The 17,176-nt window shown below is 45.6% G+C and overlaps 1 protein-coding gene across 4 annotated transcripts in view; it reads right to left on the bottom strand.

Annotated features, from left to right (window-relative positions):
• ZDHHC1 (zinc finger DHHC-type containing 1) overlaps positions 1 to 17,176 on the bottom strand; it is a 698,520-nt gene that overhangs the window by 551,147 nt on the left and 130,197 nt on the right. For all 4 annotated transcript variants that reach the window (XM_069217653.1, XM_069217652.1, XM_069217654.1 and 1 more), the window contains exon 4: positions 10,363 to 10,464. In XM_069217653.1, the coding sequence (XP_069073754.1) occupies positions 10,363 to 10,464 (102 nt within the window). The remainder of the gene's footprint in view (positions 1 to 10,362; positions 10,465 to 17,176) is intronic.

The raw sequence follows: 17,176 nt of genomic DNA, 5'->3' as shown, positions 1-17,176 counted from the left end.
CAGGTCAACCAAGTAGGTGACCTCGCCCTTCTTTTCAACAATGAGATGGGGTCCACTCCATTTGTCTTGGAGTGCTCTTGGGGCCACAGGCTCCAATACCCACACCTTCTGTCCTGGTTGGTACTGAATCAGAACAGCCTTCTGGTCATGCCATTGCTTTTGGAGCTCTTGGCTGGCGTGAAGGTTTTTACTGGCCTTTTTCATGTACTCCGCCATTCTGGATCTTAGGCCAAGTACATAGTCCACTATATCTTGCTTAGGACCTTTTAAAGGTTGTTCCCAACCCTCCTTCACAAGTGTTAGAAGACCTCTTACAGGGTGCCCAAATAGGAGTTCAAAGGGGCTGAAGCCCACTCCTTTCTGGGGTACCTCCCTGTAAGCAAAAAGGAGGCAAGGTAACAGGACATCCCATCTCCTCCTGAGTTTTTCAGGGAGTCCCATTATCATTCCTTTGAGAGTTTTATTAAACCTCTCTACCGGTCCATTTGTTTGTGGATGATAAGGTGTGGTGAATTTGTATGTTACACCACATTCCTTCCACATGGCCTTCAAGCATGCAGACATAAAGTTGCTACCCCTGTCTGATACAACCTCTTTTGGAAAACCCACCCTGGAAAAGATTCCTAGGAGGGCTTTTGCCACTGCAGGTGCTGTAGTGGTCCTTAGAGGAATAGCTTCAGGATATCTTGTGGCTTGGTCCACTACCACCAAGATAAACCTATTGCGTGAAGCAGTAGGAGGGTCAAGGGGGCCAACTATGTCAACCCCTACCCTTTCAAAGGGAACCCCAACCACAGGTAGTGGAATAAGGGGAGCCTTTGGGGTGCCACCAGTCTTGCCACTGGCTTGGCAGGTCACACAGGACTTACAAAAGTCAGTCTGTGTCCTCTGACATCCTAGGCAAGTGAAACAGGGGGACAAGCCTTTCCCATGTTTTAATCTGGCCCAAATGTCCAGCCAAAGGAATGTCATGTGCCAGAGTTAGGAGGAACTCTCTGTACTGCAGGAGAATGACAAATCTCCTGGCTGCTCCAGGTTTTGGGTCCCTTGCCTCTGTGTACAAGAGGTTGTCCTCCCAGTAAACTCTACGTGAGTCACTGACATCCCCATTTTGCTGCTTGATAGCTTGCTGTCTGAGACCCTCTAATATGGGACAGGATTGCTGTGCCACACTCAGCTCCTCCCTGGCAGGCCCCCCTCCACCCAAAAGCTCAGCAGTGTCTGCTGCCAGCTCCTCTGGTGAAGGTTCTGCACAGGGGGGAAATTCTTCTTCCTCAGAAGTTGAATCATCTGTAGAGGGAGGGATAGTGGGTAGGTATTTACCCTTACTAACCCTAGCTTTAGGGAGCACTTGGTCCATTGTTCCAGGATCCAAGTCACCCTGTCCTTTTTGATTTTTGGCCTGAGCCCTGGTTAAAGCAAAAATATGCCCAGGAATGCCCAGCATTGCTGCATGAGCCTCCAACTCCACTTCTGCCTAAGTTGAGGTCTCGAAATTGTTCCCTAGTAGACAGTCTACAGGTAAATCTGAGGCAACCACAACTTTCTTTGGACCAGTAAACCCCCCCAGTTGAGATTCACAACAGCCATGGGGTGGCTAAGAGTGTTGGTATGAGCATCTGTCACTTGGTACTGGTGATCAAGTAAGTGTTGTTCAGGGTGCACCAGTTTCTCTATCACCATGGTAACACTGGCACCTGTGTCCCTGTAGGCCTGAACCTCAACACCATTGATTAGGGGAAGTTGCTTGTACTTATCCATATTAAGGGGACAAGCAACCAAGGTGGCCAAATCAATGGCACCTTCAGAGACTAACACATCCTCTGTGGTCTCCCTAACAAGACCAACCCCAACTAAATTACCAAAAGTGAGCCCAGCTACTCCCTTGGATTGGCTATTAGTAGGTTTGCTCCCACCACCACCGCTATTACTAGGGGCACTAGAGGTTGCAGTAGGGGTTATGGTAGTGGGAGGTTTGGTGCTTTTCTTTGGACAACTGGCATCAGTTGTCCAATGGCCTTTTACTTTACATAAATAGCACAAAGGCTTTTTTACTTGATTAGAAGAGGATTTGGACCCACCACCCCCACCAGAGTGTTTTTGTGGGCCTGATGAAGACTAATTTTTAGATTTGTCCCCACCCTTGTCTGAAGACTTACCATCCTTCTTCTTGCCATCCTTGTCAACCCCTGTATGAACCTTTCTGTTCACTCTTATTCTGACCCATTTGTCTGCCTTCTTTCCCAATTCTTTGGGAGAGGTCAGATCTGAGTCCACTAGATATTGGTGAACAAATCAGACACACAGTTATTCAGAATATGCTCTCTCAGGATTAGATTGTACAGTCTTTTATAGTCAGAAACTTTACTGCCATGTAACCATCCCTCCAAAATAGTCAACAAAGTCTACCCAGTCTTGTGAGGACTCTTTTCTGGTTTCTCTGAACTTAATCCTGTATTGTTCAGTGGTTAAGCCAAACCCATCCAAGAGTGCATCCTTCAAAACTGCAAAATTATTGGCATCACTTTCTCTAACAGTAAGGAGCCTATCCCTACCCTTTTCACTGAAAGATAGCCATAGGATAGCAGCCCAGTGCCTTTTAGGGACCCCCTGTACCATAGAGGCCCTCTCAAGTGCAGCAAACCACTTGTTAATGTCATCCCCCTCCTTGTAAGGGGGAACTATCTTGTGCAGATTCCTGGAATCATGCTCTCTCACAGGATTGCTATCAGGAATACTGCTGCTGCCACCATGGGGTCCAACCCCCAACCCCTGTCTCTCCTTCTCCAGATCTAGAGATTCCCTGTCTAGAGCCAGCTGTTGCTGTTTAAGCTTCAGTCTGGTCTCTTCCACTCTCAACTTATTGAGTTCCCTTTCTAACAATTTGTCTTGAGGGTGGGTGGGTTGGGAATGCTTGGATACAGAAGAAATATTGGATTCAACAGAGGGAGACCTGCCTCTAACAGCTTGCACTGTAACAACCTGGCCTTCAGGAACAAAAACATCCCTACTATGATGGGAGCTTCTATTACTACCAGCAATGCTAAGTGGTCTGCTAAGGGGCAGATTAGGAAGAGAACCCTGTACCACTCCCTCAAGGGCTTCCCCTGAGTCAGAGTGTGAGCTATCTATTAACTTTTCAGATGAGGTGCCACCCTGGGCCTTATCATTCTCAATAAGCATGTTAGACAGAAATTCTCTAGAAGGGTTCATTCCTACCACTAAACCTCTATCAATGCAGAGACTCCTTAGGCTCTTAAAGTTAAGTTTGTCATATGTTGTATTGGCCATTTTAAGAGAAGTTCCTACATCAGACATGATAGAAGAAGGTTTAGGGACAGAGAGAAGAGAGAAAAAGTTTCAGGACTTTTTAAAGAACAGAAAAAAAACTTTTTCAAACTTTTTCAAACTTTTAGCACGTTTAGGAGTACTTTTCAGCACTTAGCGGAAAGTGTAAGAGAAGAAAAGCAAAACTTTTTGGTTAGGTGTACATACACTGAACTTGTTTTGTATATTTCTCTCTTATGAAAAGTACAATATGACAAAGTGGTAAGTAGTTACAAGTACTTATCCCACCGCTGCACAACCAATGTAGGAGGCTGGCCTGGCTTGTAGTGGGTACCAAGGGGTACTTACACTGTGTACCAGGTACAGTTATCCCTTATTAGTGTAGAAGAGGTGTTTCTAGCAGCTTAGGCTGATAGAAGGTAGCTATAGCAGAGCAGCTTAGGCTGAACTAGGAGACAGGCAAAGCTCCTACTATACCACTGGTGTCATATGCACAATATCATAAGAAAACACAATACACAGATAAACTAAAAATAAAGGTACTTTATTTTTATGACAATATGCCAAAAGTATCTCAGTGAGTACCCTCAGTATGAGGATGCCAAATATACACAAAATATATGTACACAATACCAAAAATATGCAGTAATAGCAAAAGGAAGTAATGCAAGCAGTGTAAAGTTACAATAGATTGCAATAGGAGCACATAGGTATAGGGGCAACACAAACCATATACTCCAAAAGTGGAATGCGAACCACGAATGGACCCCAAACCTATGTGAGCTTGTAGAGGGTCGCTGGGACTGTAAGTAAACAGTGAGAGTTAGAAAAAAAAGCCCTCCCCAAGACCCTGAAAGGTAGGTTTAAAGTGCACCTACAACCCCCAGAGAGCACAGAAGTCGTGATAGGGGGATTCTGCAAGGAAGACCAACACCAGCAATGCAACAACAGTGGATTTCCGGACCTGAGTACCTGTAAGACAAGGGGACCAAGTCCAAGAGTCGCGACAGTGTCGAAGAACGAAGAGGACTAGGAACTTCCCCTTTGGAGGATGGATGTCCCACGTCGTGAAGAAGCTTGCAGAGGTGTTCCCACGCAGAAAGACCGCAAACAAGCCTTGCTAGCTGCAAGGGTCACGGTTAGGGATTTTTGGATGCTGCTGTGGCCCCACGAGGGACCAGGATGTCACCACTTGGATGAGGAGACAGAGGGGGTGTCCAGCAAGTCAGGGAGCCCTCACAGAAGCAGGCAGCACCCGCAGAAGTACCGGATCAGGCACTTAGAAGAGGAGTGAACCGGAGTCCACCCGAAGTCACAAAAGGGAGTCCCACGACGCCGGAGGACAACTCAGAAGGTTGTGCACTGCAGGTTAGAGTGTCGGGGACCCAGGCTTGGCTGTGCACGAAGGAAATCCTGGAAGAGTGCACAGGAGCCGGAGCAGCTGCAAATCACGCAGTACCCAGCAATGCAGTCTAGCGTGGGGAGGCAAGGACTTACTTCCACCAAACCTGGACTGAAGAGTCACTGGACTGTGGGAGTCACTTGGACAGAGTTGCTGAGTTCCAGGGACCACGCTCGTTGTGCTGAGAGGGGACCCAGAGGACCAGTGATGCAGTCTTTTGTTGCCTGCGGTTGCAGGGGCAAGATTCCGTCGACCCACGGGAGATTTCTTCAGAGCTCCTGGTGCAGAAAGGAGGCAGGCTACCCCCAGAGCATGCACCACCAGGAAATAGGAGAGAAGACCAGCAGGATGAAGCGATACAAGGTTGCAGTAGTCGTCTTTGCTACTTTGTTGCGGTTTTGCAGGCGTCCTGAGCAGTCAGCAGTAGATCCTTTAGCAGAAGGTGAAGAGGGAGATGCAGAGGAACTCTGATGAGCTCTTGCATTCGGTATCTGAAGAATTCCCCAAAGCAGAGACCCTAAATAGCGAGAAAAGGAGGTTTGGCTACCTAGGAAGGAGGATAGGGTAGTAAGAAAGGTAAGCCTATCAGAAGGAGTCTCTGACGTCACCTGATGGCACTGGCCACTCAGAGCAGTCCAGTGTGCCAGCAACACCTCTGTTTCCAAGATGGCAGAGGTCTGGGGCACACTGGAGGAGCTCTGGGCACCTCCCCTGGGAGGTGCAGGTCAGGGGAGTGGTCACTCCCCTTTCCTTTGTCCAGTTTCGCGCCAGAGCAGGGCTGGGGGATCTCTAAACCGGTGTAGACTGGCTTATGCAGAGATGGGCAGCATCTGTGCCCATCAAAGCATTTCCAGAGGCTGGGGGAGGCTACTCCTCCCCAGCCTTCACACCTATTTCCAAAGGGAGAGGGTGTTACACCCTCTCTCAGAGGAAATCCTTTGTTCTGCCTTCTTGGGCTAGGGCTGCCTGGACCCCAGGAGGGCAGAAACCTGTCTGAGGGGTTGGCAGCAGCTGCAGTGGAGACCCCGGAAAGGCAGTTTGGCAGTACCCGGGTTCTGTGCTAGAGACCCGGGGGATCATGGAATTGTCTCCCCAATGCCAGAATGGCATTGGGATAACAATTCCATGATCTTAGACATGTTACATGGCCATGTTCGGAGTTACCATTGTGACGCTATACATAGGTAGTGACCTATGTATAGTGCACGCGTAAAATGGTGTCCCCGCACTCACAAAGTCCGGGGAATTTGCCCTGAACGACGTGGACGTTATTTCACTCAGGCTGCACTGGCAGGCCTGTGTAAGAATTGTCAGATCTCCCTATGGGTGGCAAAAGAAATGCTGCAGCCCATAGGGATCTCCTGGAACCCCAATACCCTGGGTACCTCCCATATACTAGGGAATTATAAGGGTGTTCCAGTATGCCAATGGGAATTGGTGAAATTGGTCACTAGCCTGTTAGTGACAATTTAGAAAGCAGAGAGAACATAACCACTGAGGTTCTGATTAGCAGAGCCTCCGTGAGACAGTTAGTCATCACACAGGGAACACATACAGGGAACACTTATGAGCACTGGGGCCCTGGCTGGCAGGGTCCCAGTGACACATACACTAAAACAACATATATACAGTGAAATATGGGGGTAACATGCCAGGCAAGATGGTACTTTCCTACACAGGGTCTTTATGGTGTGCCTTGTGGTGCTTCCTGACATCTTCAGCCTGCCCCATGTCAGAAGATCTAGACCTTTTTTGAGGTTTCGGGTCCATGTCACTCTCCTCACCTCAAGTACAGGATTTTGCCTGTAACCATAGAAGAAGTCTTCCTTCTCTGTCCCTCAGAGTTTTAGCAAAGAAGGTGCAGCATATTTTACAGTCTTTTACCTGACGTTTGTGATACAGGCAATACAGATAATCTTTACATGGATCATCCACATGAAGATTCTTGCCAGAGGTTTTACAAGGCCTTTCTTGGAAGTATCTGACATATTCTGAGATAGAAAAATGTTCTGACAGGAAGAAACTGAGCAGAGCTCAGGGAGACTCCCTTCACACAACCTGCAGTAGAAAATCTGAGGGAAGGAGCCTCTCTTGGGAATACTCTAGAGGGTGCTAGCGTGTGATTGGTCATAGGTCAAGTTTGGTTCTTTTTTCAAAAGGACATGGATAGGCTATATGTTTAAGTTTGCTAGCATTATAGCCTATGGTTATTCTTACTTACTGCTTTTCTAAGGCACTGTGGGACTCCCACTTCGACGACGGGGATGACTCAAGCATGTGAATTTATGAAAGATCCAATTCTGGATAATAGTAAGTGCTTCACTTTATGACATATCATATTGTGGTGAACGGGGATTTAGCTAACACTCTTCAGAACAGATTGCAGCACTCGCCAACCATTTTTGTATCTTTGCCAGAAGTAGAGTTGGCAATACAGCCGTGCTTAGGTAGAAAGGCCCAGATGGGGTCTCAACTGACCTCATAAAACGTAGAACAGATTTATGGGGACCATGGATTACTAACGTCCTTAATGGCTCCCTTAATTTAAATATCTCTCATTCTTGGACTTTTTTTTACTATAATGCAAATATTTAAAAAAGGAGACTGTGTGTTCCCATAGTATTATCGACTTATATCACTCATCAACAGTGTAGTTAAAATCAGGGAAGAGTGGTCTACAATCACCTCGTTGCTTGGGCCCAATAGAATGACATCTTCTCTCCCTTTCAATTTGTGTTTCCTTCGACCTTGGGTACCGTGGAGCAATGCTTGAATTTGAGCTTGATATTAAACAAATACACCCATGTCAAGCATCACCTACTGTACCTGGCCTTTATGGACCTGCTCACAGCTTTTGATTCAGTGAACAGGACCAAGCTTGTGGTTGATGTTGCTGGATCTAGGGGTGTATTTACCCTTAGAGAATTTCCTTCACTCTGTGCATAAAAAATTTAGCAGCATGAGTTTGCTTTGGCATTAACAGAGAAATGCCCTCTGAATTTTCTCTAAAGCGGGGGACGCGTCAAGGATGTATGTTAGCCCTCCTACTTTCCACTGTTTATATCAATGGTCTAGGATCCTATTTGACTTCAAATCCGGGAGACATCCCAAGGATTGCTGGCACACAGGTGCCTGCACTGCTTTATGCAGACGACGCAGTCTTCCTGGTCTGTACCCCTAATGGCTTACGGATGCTGGTCCATCGCTATGTCTCCTTCATGTGCAGCCTTGACCTTGTGGCCAACTATGAGAAGTCGTACATTATGGTACATGGGCCTGGTAAAACTAGTCTGTTGAGACTTAGTATCAAAGGCCAAACACCCACTAGTGTAAGCGATTTTAACTACCTAAGAGTAATTTTTAGTTCTTCGGGTATGTGGCATTTCCAATTTAACAGCTCATGTCTTAGCGTAGCAGGTCTGTGGAAACAATTTGTAAACTTCTGAGACCCATGAGAACGGGACCATCGCCCCTCTCTTGAAAGTGTATAATGCACAGTGTGTTGCCACCGCCACGTATTGGGTAGGGATATGGAGTCTTCACAATGCTTCTATTCTTTAAGCTGAGAAAAACCACATTTGTCAGAGGATTCTGCATCTCCCACCATCTATCTATACTTTTGTCATCCACTTGTAGCTAAATCAAACCTACGTTGCAGATAAGGTTTATTTGGCCCCCCAATAGCTAAGCATTAGTGTGTGGGTGAATCTGGAGTCTTCATTGTGCAGGGATATAATTTTGGATTGCCTCAGCTTGGATAAGGGGCATACAATCAAGCGGTTTAACTACATTTCTAAAACTTTCCATGCCTTGGAACTATCCTCTCCTTTTACGAACCTGAGGAGCATCAACAAAGAGGACAAATTAAGGGTTAAGTCCCATTTTTTTAGAATACAGTGAGGAAAGAAGGCTGAGAGCGGAATAATCTAAATGCTCAGTCCTACCTATTATAGGGCCTTAGCATCAATCGACCCTGTCATTTATCTATTGTTATATCTTACCCATTGGGAGAGATCCTTTCTTCATCATTTCAATCATTTAGAGCAGGAATAATTTGATGTCTTTTGTGTTTAAAAAAAAGAGAGAGCCTGGTTTTCAGTGGGACTCAGCTTTGCCGTGTTCTTGTGATAATGTAAGTTAACTCTACATTTTTTGTAGTTTTTTAAAATTTTCATGAAAACATTTTCTTAAAACCCTTAGTAAAGAACATGGGGAATCACAGGTGCAGAGTAGCTTCGTTTCACCTGCAATTATTGAACTCCCCTGAAATATGTTTTTGGGTCATCTCCATACTTAAATCTGAAGTAAGAACCAGCAATTCTTTGGGCATGTAATTATGATCATCATACTTTTAACCAAACAGATATTAGCCTATGTACACGTTCGGTATTCTTAGAAATGCTATTTATTAATTGTTTTATTACATGAATATTATAATAGTATTTTTAGGTTAAAGGATGATCAACGTGAAAGTATATGAATTACTTAGCTTTGCTAGTTGTTAACTCTCGTGTTTTCTGATTGAAGTCATCCTTTGCAAGTGCATCTTACAACATCTGCAGGGCTTTTAATATCATCAATATTGGTTGCATTTTCTTTTTTATTATGTTTTGTGTTTTCTTTTACGACCTAGTAAGCCTGGATAAAGATTTTTGAAATTGAATTGACAAGGTTTGGGTCCATGCAGGGAATATAGGAATTTTGATAGACTTTTCAGGTTGTCAAGCTGTCAGCTCAATTTGATCATGTATAAAACACTAACTTGCATTGTGTCTGTCATATCAGTGTCAGAGTTCTGCTGTGTTTCTTTCTCAACAGTACAAAGCATAAAAACATGTTTTTGTTGTTTTTTAAATACATGCACCTTCACAATACATAAAACATTAATGTTTTTTGAAGACTGAAGCCTAGTGGTTGCACTTCCTTCATTTAGACCTTGCCTTCAGACAAAGAGCAGTACTCAAATATCATTTTCATCATTTAATGCCCACAATTTACATCTTACAGAATTATTAAGTAAATCCTTTGGATTTCAAAATATTAACAACAGTGGTGACATCTGTTTCTTTCAGGCCAGGGTTGAAGAGAAAGGAATTTAACCAGATGCCTCTTGACCAGTGATAGTGGAATATGCAAGTATAAGTTTAATTAAACGCTAAAAAGGGTGAGATCAAAGTAATGGACAGTCCTGCATCCAACTGGCAGAGTGAAATCTGGCCTTCGGAATAGGGCCCAGTATCCAAAGTAAATAACTTAGAAGTCATCTTAGATGTTCAGTTACTATTGGTCCCCTAGATCTCTACTGCTGTAAAAGCTCGCTTTATCCAGCTCCATAATGCATTTACATTTTTCAGTCCTATCCGTAGGAAGAAAGTTATTAAAGTGTTTATTCTTTCTTCTATTAGTTATTTCAATAATGTCTCCTTGGTTCAGCTCAAGGAAACTTTCCAAAATATGCAATATCTCCAACATGCTGTAGCAATGATTCTTGTGGAATGAGGCCACATAAGTGAGTCCTTAAGACTTTTATGCCTTCCACTGGCCCTCCCACTACTAACAGGTTACAAAAGTGCAGCAAAAAAAGCTGTATACCCATAATATAAGCATTTTGTGGTTTATAGGGCACACTGTTAGTCAAAAGTAGCAGCTTGAGGTAAGTTAAATAAACTTACCAGTAATTTCGGCCTCCCACACAGTTGTTTAGCCATTTGCAGTGGTGGTCAAAATTGGAAACACACTTATTACATGAACTGCAGTGCTTGGATTTCGGACTCCTATAAAAAGAACATATTATGTGCTAATTAATATTGTCACAAGAATGAACATTAAAAGTGCAATAATGACTACAGCAGCATTTCTTTAATGCAGAGTCATGTGTGTCTTTGAAAAGACTATACATTTTTGCATCAGCCTCACCATCAGTTTAGCAACAATGCTCTCAGAAGGCACATGCACTTTTCTGATGTGTCTGATTTGTTGATCCCAGCTATAGGGACATTAATAATGAGAGCTACAGAGACGGACGTCTTACAGATTAGAGAGATATTAAAAGGATGGAACAATATGATCCGAGTATCAAGAGACGTTCAATTCATATTTCTATGGTAAATGAAAACAAAATAATAACCAGCCATGAGGCATAGTTACTTGCTAGCCTCATTAAGCTATATGGTGAACCTGGTAGCCTAAGAATTGTTTTAAAATATGGTGTCAGAAGGCAGTGTTCAGGGACTGATGAACCTGAATAAAATAAATAAACAAATTAAAAAAATTACTACAGATGAAGGAGTGGAGTTGAGATGTGAATGTCCCCTGCATGGTATCGAGTTGAGTCCCCTATTCAGCATGACCAACTAGGATTTTCTGTCATTCCAATTTCTAGATTCTTTTGGCCTCAGCCTTATACTAACCTAGAGTGAGCATGGATATCTAGGCCTGGCTTTGACCTACTCTCCCTCTCACAAGTTCACACACATAGATTGGTCACAGCAGCATACTGTATTAAGCAATGATTCTAGTGTGGCCAAGCTTTTTGTTGACCTGTGTCACATGAGTGAGCACCGACAGGCTCACTTGTAGAAATTTCCACTGCTAACAGCACAACTTAAATCCTAGGACAGTTCCTGAGTGTCTGGAAGAACAAGGGCACGAGAAGTGTTTTATACGCTGCAAAGAGTGACTGATTGAACCACAATGACACAGGCCCCTGTGTTCCTTTTTGGAAGCCCCGGGCCTATTCATGTGCAAAAGATGGAGGTCAGATTGTTTTCCCAGACAATGGAAGTGTATTGTTGACATTCCAGAGGCTGAAGAGAGGGAATCCACACAGGGAAGTGGGCAGAGCAGAGACAGGCTTCCCCCTACAAATTTGATTAGGTCATTCCTGATACAAATGGCTGCTGGTTAGTCTTCTTAGTTAGAGGATGGAAAAAGTGAAGACCAGGACAGCAGTTCCCACTGTTGAAGTGTGAAAGGTCTTTCTTGAGGAGAGCAGCCCTTTGTTTCATCCTCCTTCTCATTATCAGATGTGGCTGTTGATAGTAAGGTGCAGACTGCTCACACCTTTGTGTCTCAGTTGGGGTTAGTCCAGCCTGGAGAAAACCCTGGTTTGAAGAGCATCATTCTTACAAAGTGAGTCTGTAAGACAGCTTTAGAAGGACACAAGAAAATAAAACTGATCCAAACTGGTTCTAAAGGGCAGACTGGGAATCCAAATCCCCTTATGTCATGCATGTATAAAGAGAGAAGCTGTTGGCCCACTTCTTGGTCCAGTTCCAAGTTCTCTCAGACAAAGGGGTTGATGTTCCACAGAGTAGCCCCAGGACTGCTGCTCAACCAGCACTAGTACATGCCAGATATCCTGCTTCCCTGATGTGATAAGACATCACCTTGAGTCTGATCTGGAAGAATAACTGCCTGTCTTGTCCTGGAAGGCAAATTAGTCCTGCCTGAGCAAGAATGAAAGAGCAAGTCAACCTTGCAGGAGACTTTGACTGGTGGTGATGACAGGAGAGGATTACCCTGGTGCTGTGGTCTGCCACCTGAGTCCCACAGCCCGTGTGACTGGTATGCTCTAATCTGGAAGCCAGTACCTGAACACCTAGGAAGTAACACAGCACTTCCAAACCATACCTGAGTGGCCTCAACTGTCGCCCCAGTCAGGGGGAAGTAGCCAACAACATGGCCGAAAGGACACACTCTTACGGAGCTCCATAAGCCAACCTCGCAAAACATGAAATATCCTGCAATTAACAGTACTGAAGACCACAAACACTGGTCTCCCGGGGGCTGTTCGGACTCTGGTGCACCAAGGCGGCTTTTTGCAATGAGGGTGTCCCCCTATGATGCTGTGCACTGTCGGAGGCTGAGGCCTCTGCCTGGGAGTGGGGAGTTTGTTCCCAGGCCTGCAGCATGTGCGACTGGAGCGGATGGGGGAAGGTTAGTGCTACCTTGTAGCGAGAGAGAGACAGTGCTGCCGGAGACTCCTGGGATGGTGGTCGCTCTGCAGGTGGCGGGAACGGCAGCAGTCACCATTGCAAGGGAGCGCAACTGCAGTGAGACTTAAGATTGGAGGCAGGATGGGGACGCTGATTGCGTCTGAGACCTGGCTGCAGCGTCAGAGCATGGAGGCGTGTTGGGGATCCGCACCAGGGGCTGGAGACTGTAGATTTTTGGGTCGCTGAGGTGTGGCATACGGAAGAGGAGAGGTGGATGCTGCCTGGCAACGCTTGCTGTAGTAGCGGCCAATGCACTGAGCTGGATAAGCGGCCGGCGAAATTCATAGACTCTGTGACTGCTGAGGAGGAGACGAGGGGCCTCAGAGAGGCAGCCCAGCTGGACAAAAAGCAATGTTGCAAAGAGCCTCTTGAGGGGGGCATGTGAACGGCCTAGGGTGGAGCAGTGTGACTGGAGGATAGAAACAGCGGGCTCCAGCTTTGCCTCAGACACTGGGCCACCCAGCCTGGAAATCAGTAATACAGCAACCAGTGACAGACATTGGGAAGCTATAATTAGGGGCTATGGGGTTGACACTAGATAGCTCATAATAATTGCAACAAATAGACCAAGCACAGGTTGAAGACATAGAGACCGTGAGGGCAGCAGAGAGAAACCTGGGCTGCTGCTTTTATTCAATACAGCCTGGGGGGCCCTTAGACCTGAGCGAATTGGGGGAGGGCCCAGAGCGAAGGTGAATGGCAAATAGACAAGAGGAGAACTGAGACAACTAATGTTGTAACAACATTAAAATATTGTACACAATACAAGAATAAGTGATACAGCTTAACCCCTACTGAACGCTAATTGAATCAGATCGAAGTACCTGTACAATCCAAGTAAAATATGGGGAGAGACCGGGTGCAGCGCCAGGCTCAGGGCAACACCATAACTCCATTCACTACTCTGAGGCAGGAGGGGGAGCACCTCTCTGGGCTGATCCAGGATGCTTCGGAGGGGACATCTGAGACTCAGCAAGAAACCTCAAGGACAGCACTACTGGAGGCTATACAAGGATCACGAACAGCATTATAGGCGCAAATTGCTTGGGTATCAGTGGAGGTCACCTCCGTGAGAGCAGACCTGCGTAAGGTTGTGGATAAGGTATATGAATCAGAGACCAATATTTCTATGTTACAATCGGAAGTTCAACAGCTTAAAAAGCAGAAGACACATGTAACCACACTCAACTCCACCCTTGAGAAGCATGTGGAGGATTCTGAAGGACGCTCCCAGAGGAATAATCTTCGACTTCTGGTGTTCCTTGAAGTGGCAGAAAGGCAGGGGGTGGAGCACTTCCTGGAGAAATGGATGCGAGAGAAGCTTTACCATGCGTGCTGTCACGATACTTTGTGATAGAGAGAGCGCATGGAGTGTTGGCCCTGAGACCTCCGCTGGGTGCCCCACCTCGAGCTTTGATAGCCCAAATATTAAACTACAGGGACAGAGATGGTATTCTTAAAGCAGCGAGAGCACTCTACTCCACAATAATAAGGCTGGAATATAGCGATTTACCTGGAATATACTCGTAGAGTGCTGGATCACCACAAAACGTTCCTTGAAGTTAAAAGGCACCTTTGAGCCATGTTCATCAGGTACATGCTCCTCTACCCAGCTAAATTAAAGATTAGACATGACGGCAAGATGCATTTCTTTGAGGTTCTATGTCGTCACAATTGGGGCCGTAGAACCCCACTAAAACTAAATTTCAACCATTAAGCTGTAGTTTAACTACAACCCACCACCCTGCTGTATCTGATCTTACCTCTAATATTACTACATTTCCCTGTTGTAGCTGTTTAAACAAAATCGACACACCTTTGGTATGATAATTGTGCTCTGTACATACAAACGCTTGAACCCACCTCAGCTTTTTTATTAAGCTCATACACTCAGCCTTTGCTAAGTGGGTTTCTTGCAAAACCAAAATTTGTGCAGTTGAGTCATGCAAACACTGCAATATTCTATTCTTTCTTCCTCTCGTCCTCAAACCATTAACATTCCAAGAGAGAATTTGCAATGGTGTACTCCTTGTCCCCTGGCCTCTCCCCCTACTAGCTATATCTCAAATATTGCAAAACAAATAACTGGGTTGAACAAGGTACTTTTTTATACTCTTTCCCCTCCAACCCCCACCTTACCCAACCCCACAACTCCCATCCCCCAGCTACCCCACCCGTAGAGAACCCCCCCCATATAGAGACCATTGTTGGTCCAAATTTTAGAACACCTCTGCATTCCTGGGTGATCTTGACTTAGAAAAACCATCAAACACCGCTATTTTACGGTCTGCCCACTTTTAACTACTTCCAATAGTTCATCCCCATCGGTTATATCTCTGATATTATACATTTTGTTATTGTACATAACCCGGAGAAAGGCTGGAAATTTCAACTGAGCTGAAACCCCTAAACTCTTAAATATCTCCAAGCGCTTCCCCAGCTTCCACTGCCTATCCATAGTAGACCTGGATATATCAGACCTAATCTCAAAGACATCATTTACTTTTAAGGATTTTTGGTTTAACGCTCTAGATAAGATCTTCTATTTCATCTCATATGTCAAAACATTTATCAAAATTCTCTGAGGTTTACTACTGTTCATCCGCATCCTAAAAGGATCCCGATGGACTCTCTGAATATCTTTTCCGATTTCCTCATCCCTCTCCTACAGTCCCACTGCAGATTTAGTTAGATAGACCACAAAGGCTTTGAGATCGTTACTTTCCGCGCCTTCTGGCACTTTCAAAAGCCTTAAGTTATTTCTTCTTGAGTAATTTTAAATTACTCAATCCTATTTTTTAGGACCTGCTCATTTCCCTTCAGTGCATCAGTTTCAACCTTGTGTTGACCCAGTTCCTCCTTCATACCGCCCACAGCCTCTTCGAGAGCCTGAGTTCTCTCCATCAAGCCATCGATCTTTCTTTCCAACACCCCGCAAACCTCTTTTATCTCCCCTTGATTTATTTCTGAGTTTGCAAAGCCTCTCTTTACATCCTCAGAGATAGACAGGATCAGCGCCTCAAACGAGGAACTCTGGGAAAGTGAGGGGGCTGAAACTGCTTGAGAGGTTTCTTCAACTAACGTAAGTAAAGGGTCTTGTGACTGTAGAACCACCGAGGTTAAACTCCGAACTTGAGGGGCACCAAACTGCTCCTTGCCAGACTTTGTCGGGGGAAGTGTCTTCTCCAACCCTGATCCCTCCTTATTTCCTCCATTAGCTTGGGACAACAAAACCGTACTATTATCAACCAACCCCCTGCCCTCACCAGAGGAATCAGCAAGCTGTAAGGCAGAAGCCTCAATCACCGCTCTAACCTGACCGGGCGTGAGCTTTACTACCTCCGGCTCACTTTAAAAAACCTCAGGGAGGGAGTCAACTTGTCTTTCCCCTTAAGCTTACTTTCCCCCTCTTTCCTTGAGGCGCTCCTCCTTCCCTCAAATGGTTTAGCTGCAGTCTTCTCCTTGCCTGAGTCTCCCTTACAGTCCAGTACAAAGTCAAGTTTGTCAGTCCGTAGCTGACCAGCCCCCTCCACACTTGTCAGGCAAAAAGGGGGAGGGGAGGTATCACCGCCCCCCCCCCCCCCCCTTTGCCTTACCGTTCTTTGAGGGACCCTGGCCTCCGTCCCCCTTTCTGCACCAGAAATGCTGCCAGTCGGCGCTCCTCGCCTTGCCCGCTTCACCCAAACCTCGCTGGTGCTGCCGCTATTCCACCGGAGGGGAATACGCGCCGCTCTTCTCCGTGTCCGGCGCAACTCCAGCGCGGCACGGCACCACAATGCAGCCCCAGCTGCCTTCCACCTTTCGTCCGGTTTCAAAAACTGGGGTGCGCACATCCGCCGCAGTTCAACCGGCATAGCCGTCTCCTCACTTCCCCCAGGAACCGGAAGCCGTCCTAGCGCGCTGCTACTACGGCCCAGCCCGCCATGTTCTCCAAGTGAATTTTCGGACCCAGTCATTATGATGGGTGATTTTAATGTTGTGTTAGATAATGAGCTGGACAGGGATAATTGTAAGTCGCGAGGCACTCCCAAATCGCAACAATTTTTTAGGGAGGATGATGAAAGAATTTGGGTTGTGCGACATTTGGAGACAAAGAGTGGGAAATAATAGGGATTTCTCCTTCTTCAATAAGAAATATAGACATGCCTCCTGAATTGATTATTTTCTATTAGATCTACGCTTGAGAGAGGCTGTGGAAAAGATAGTATATCTGCCCTCTCACTTATCTGACCATTCTGCGGTTGTCCTAGATATGATTTTTCCGCAGAGAATAATCAGTAATCGGTGGACCATTGACCGATCTTTACTACTGGATCAGGAGGTGGTGATGCAACTGCGTAAGTAATCCGAATTTTTCTTTAGTGTAAATGCAGGGTCCGCACCAATGTCAGTGGTATGGGACACGTTTAAGGCTGTTATTAGGGGGGAGATAAAGAACATCTCATATCAGAAGCATAAACTGTTTAGAAATTAAATTAATTTGTTAGAG

This window comes from Pleurodeles waltl, chromosome 12 (assembly GCF_031143425.1).
Source record: "Pleurodeles waltl isolate 20211129_DDA chromosome 12, aPleWal1.hap1.20221129, whole genome shotgun sequence".
In the NCBI taxonomy this organism is placed as follows: domain Eukaryota; kingdom Metazoa; phylum Chordata; class Amphibia; order Caudata; family Salamandridae; genus Pleurodeles; species Pleurodeles waltl.
The sequence above is the reverse complement of the archived record's forward strand: the minus strand, read 5'-3'. Positions and strand labels throughout refer to the sequence as shown.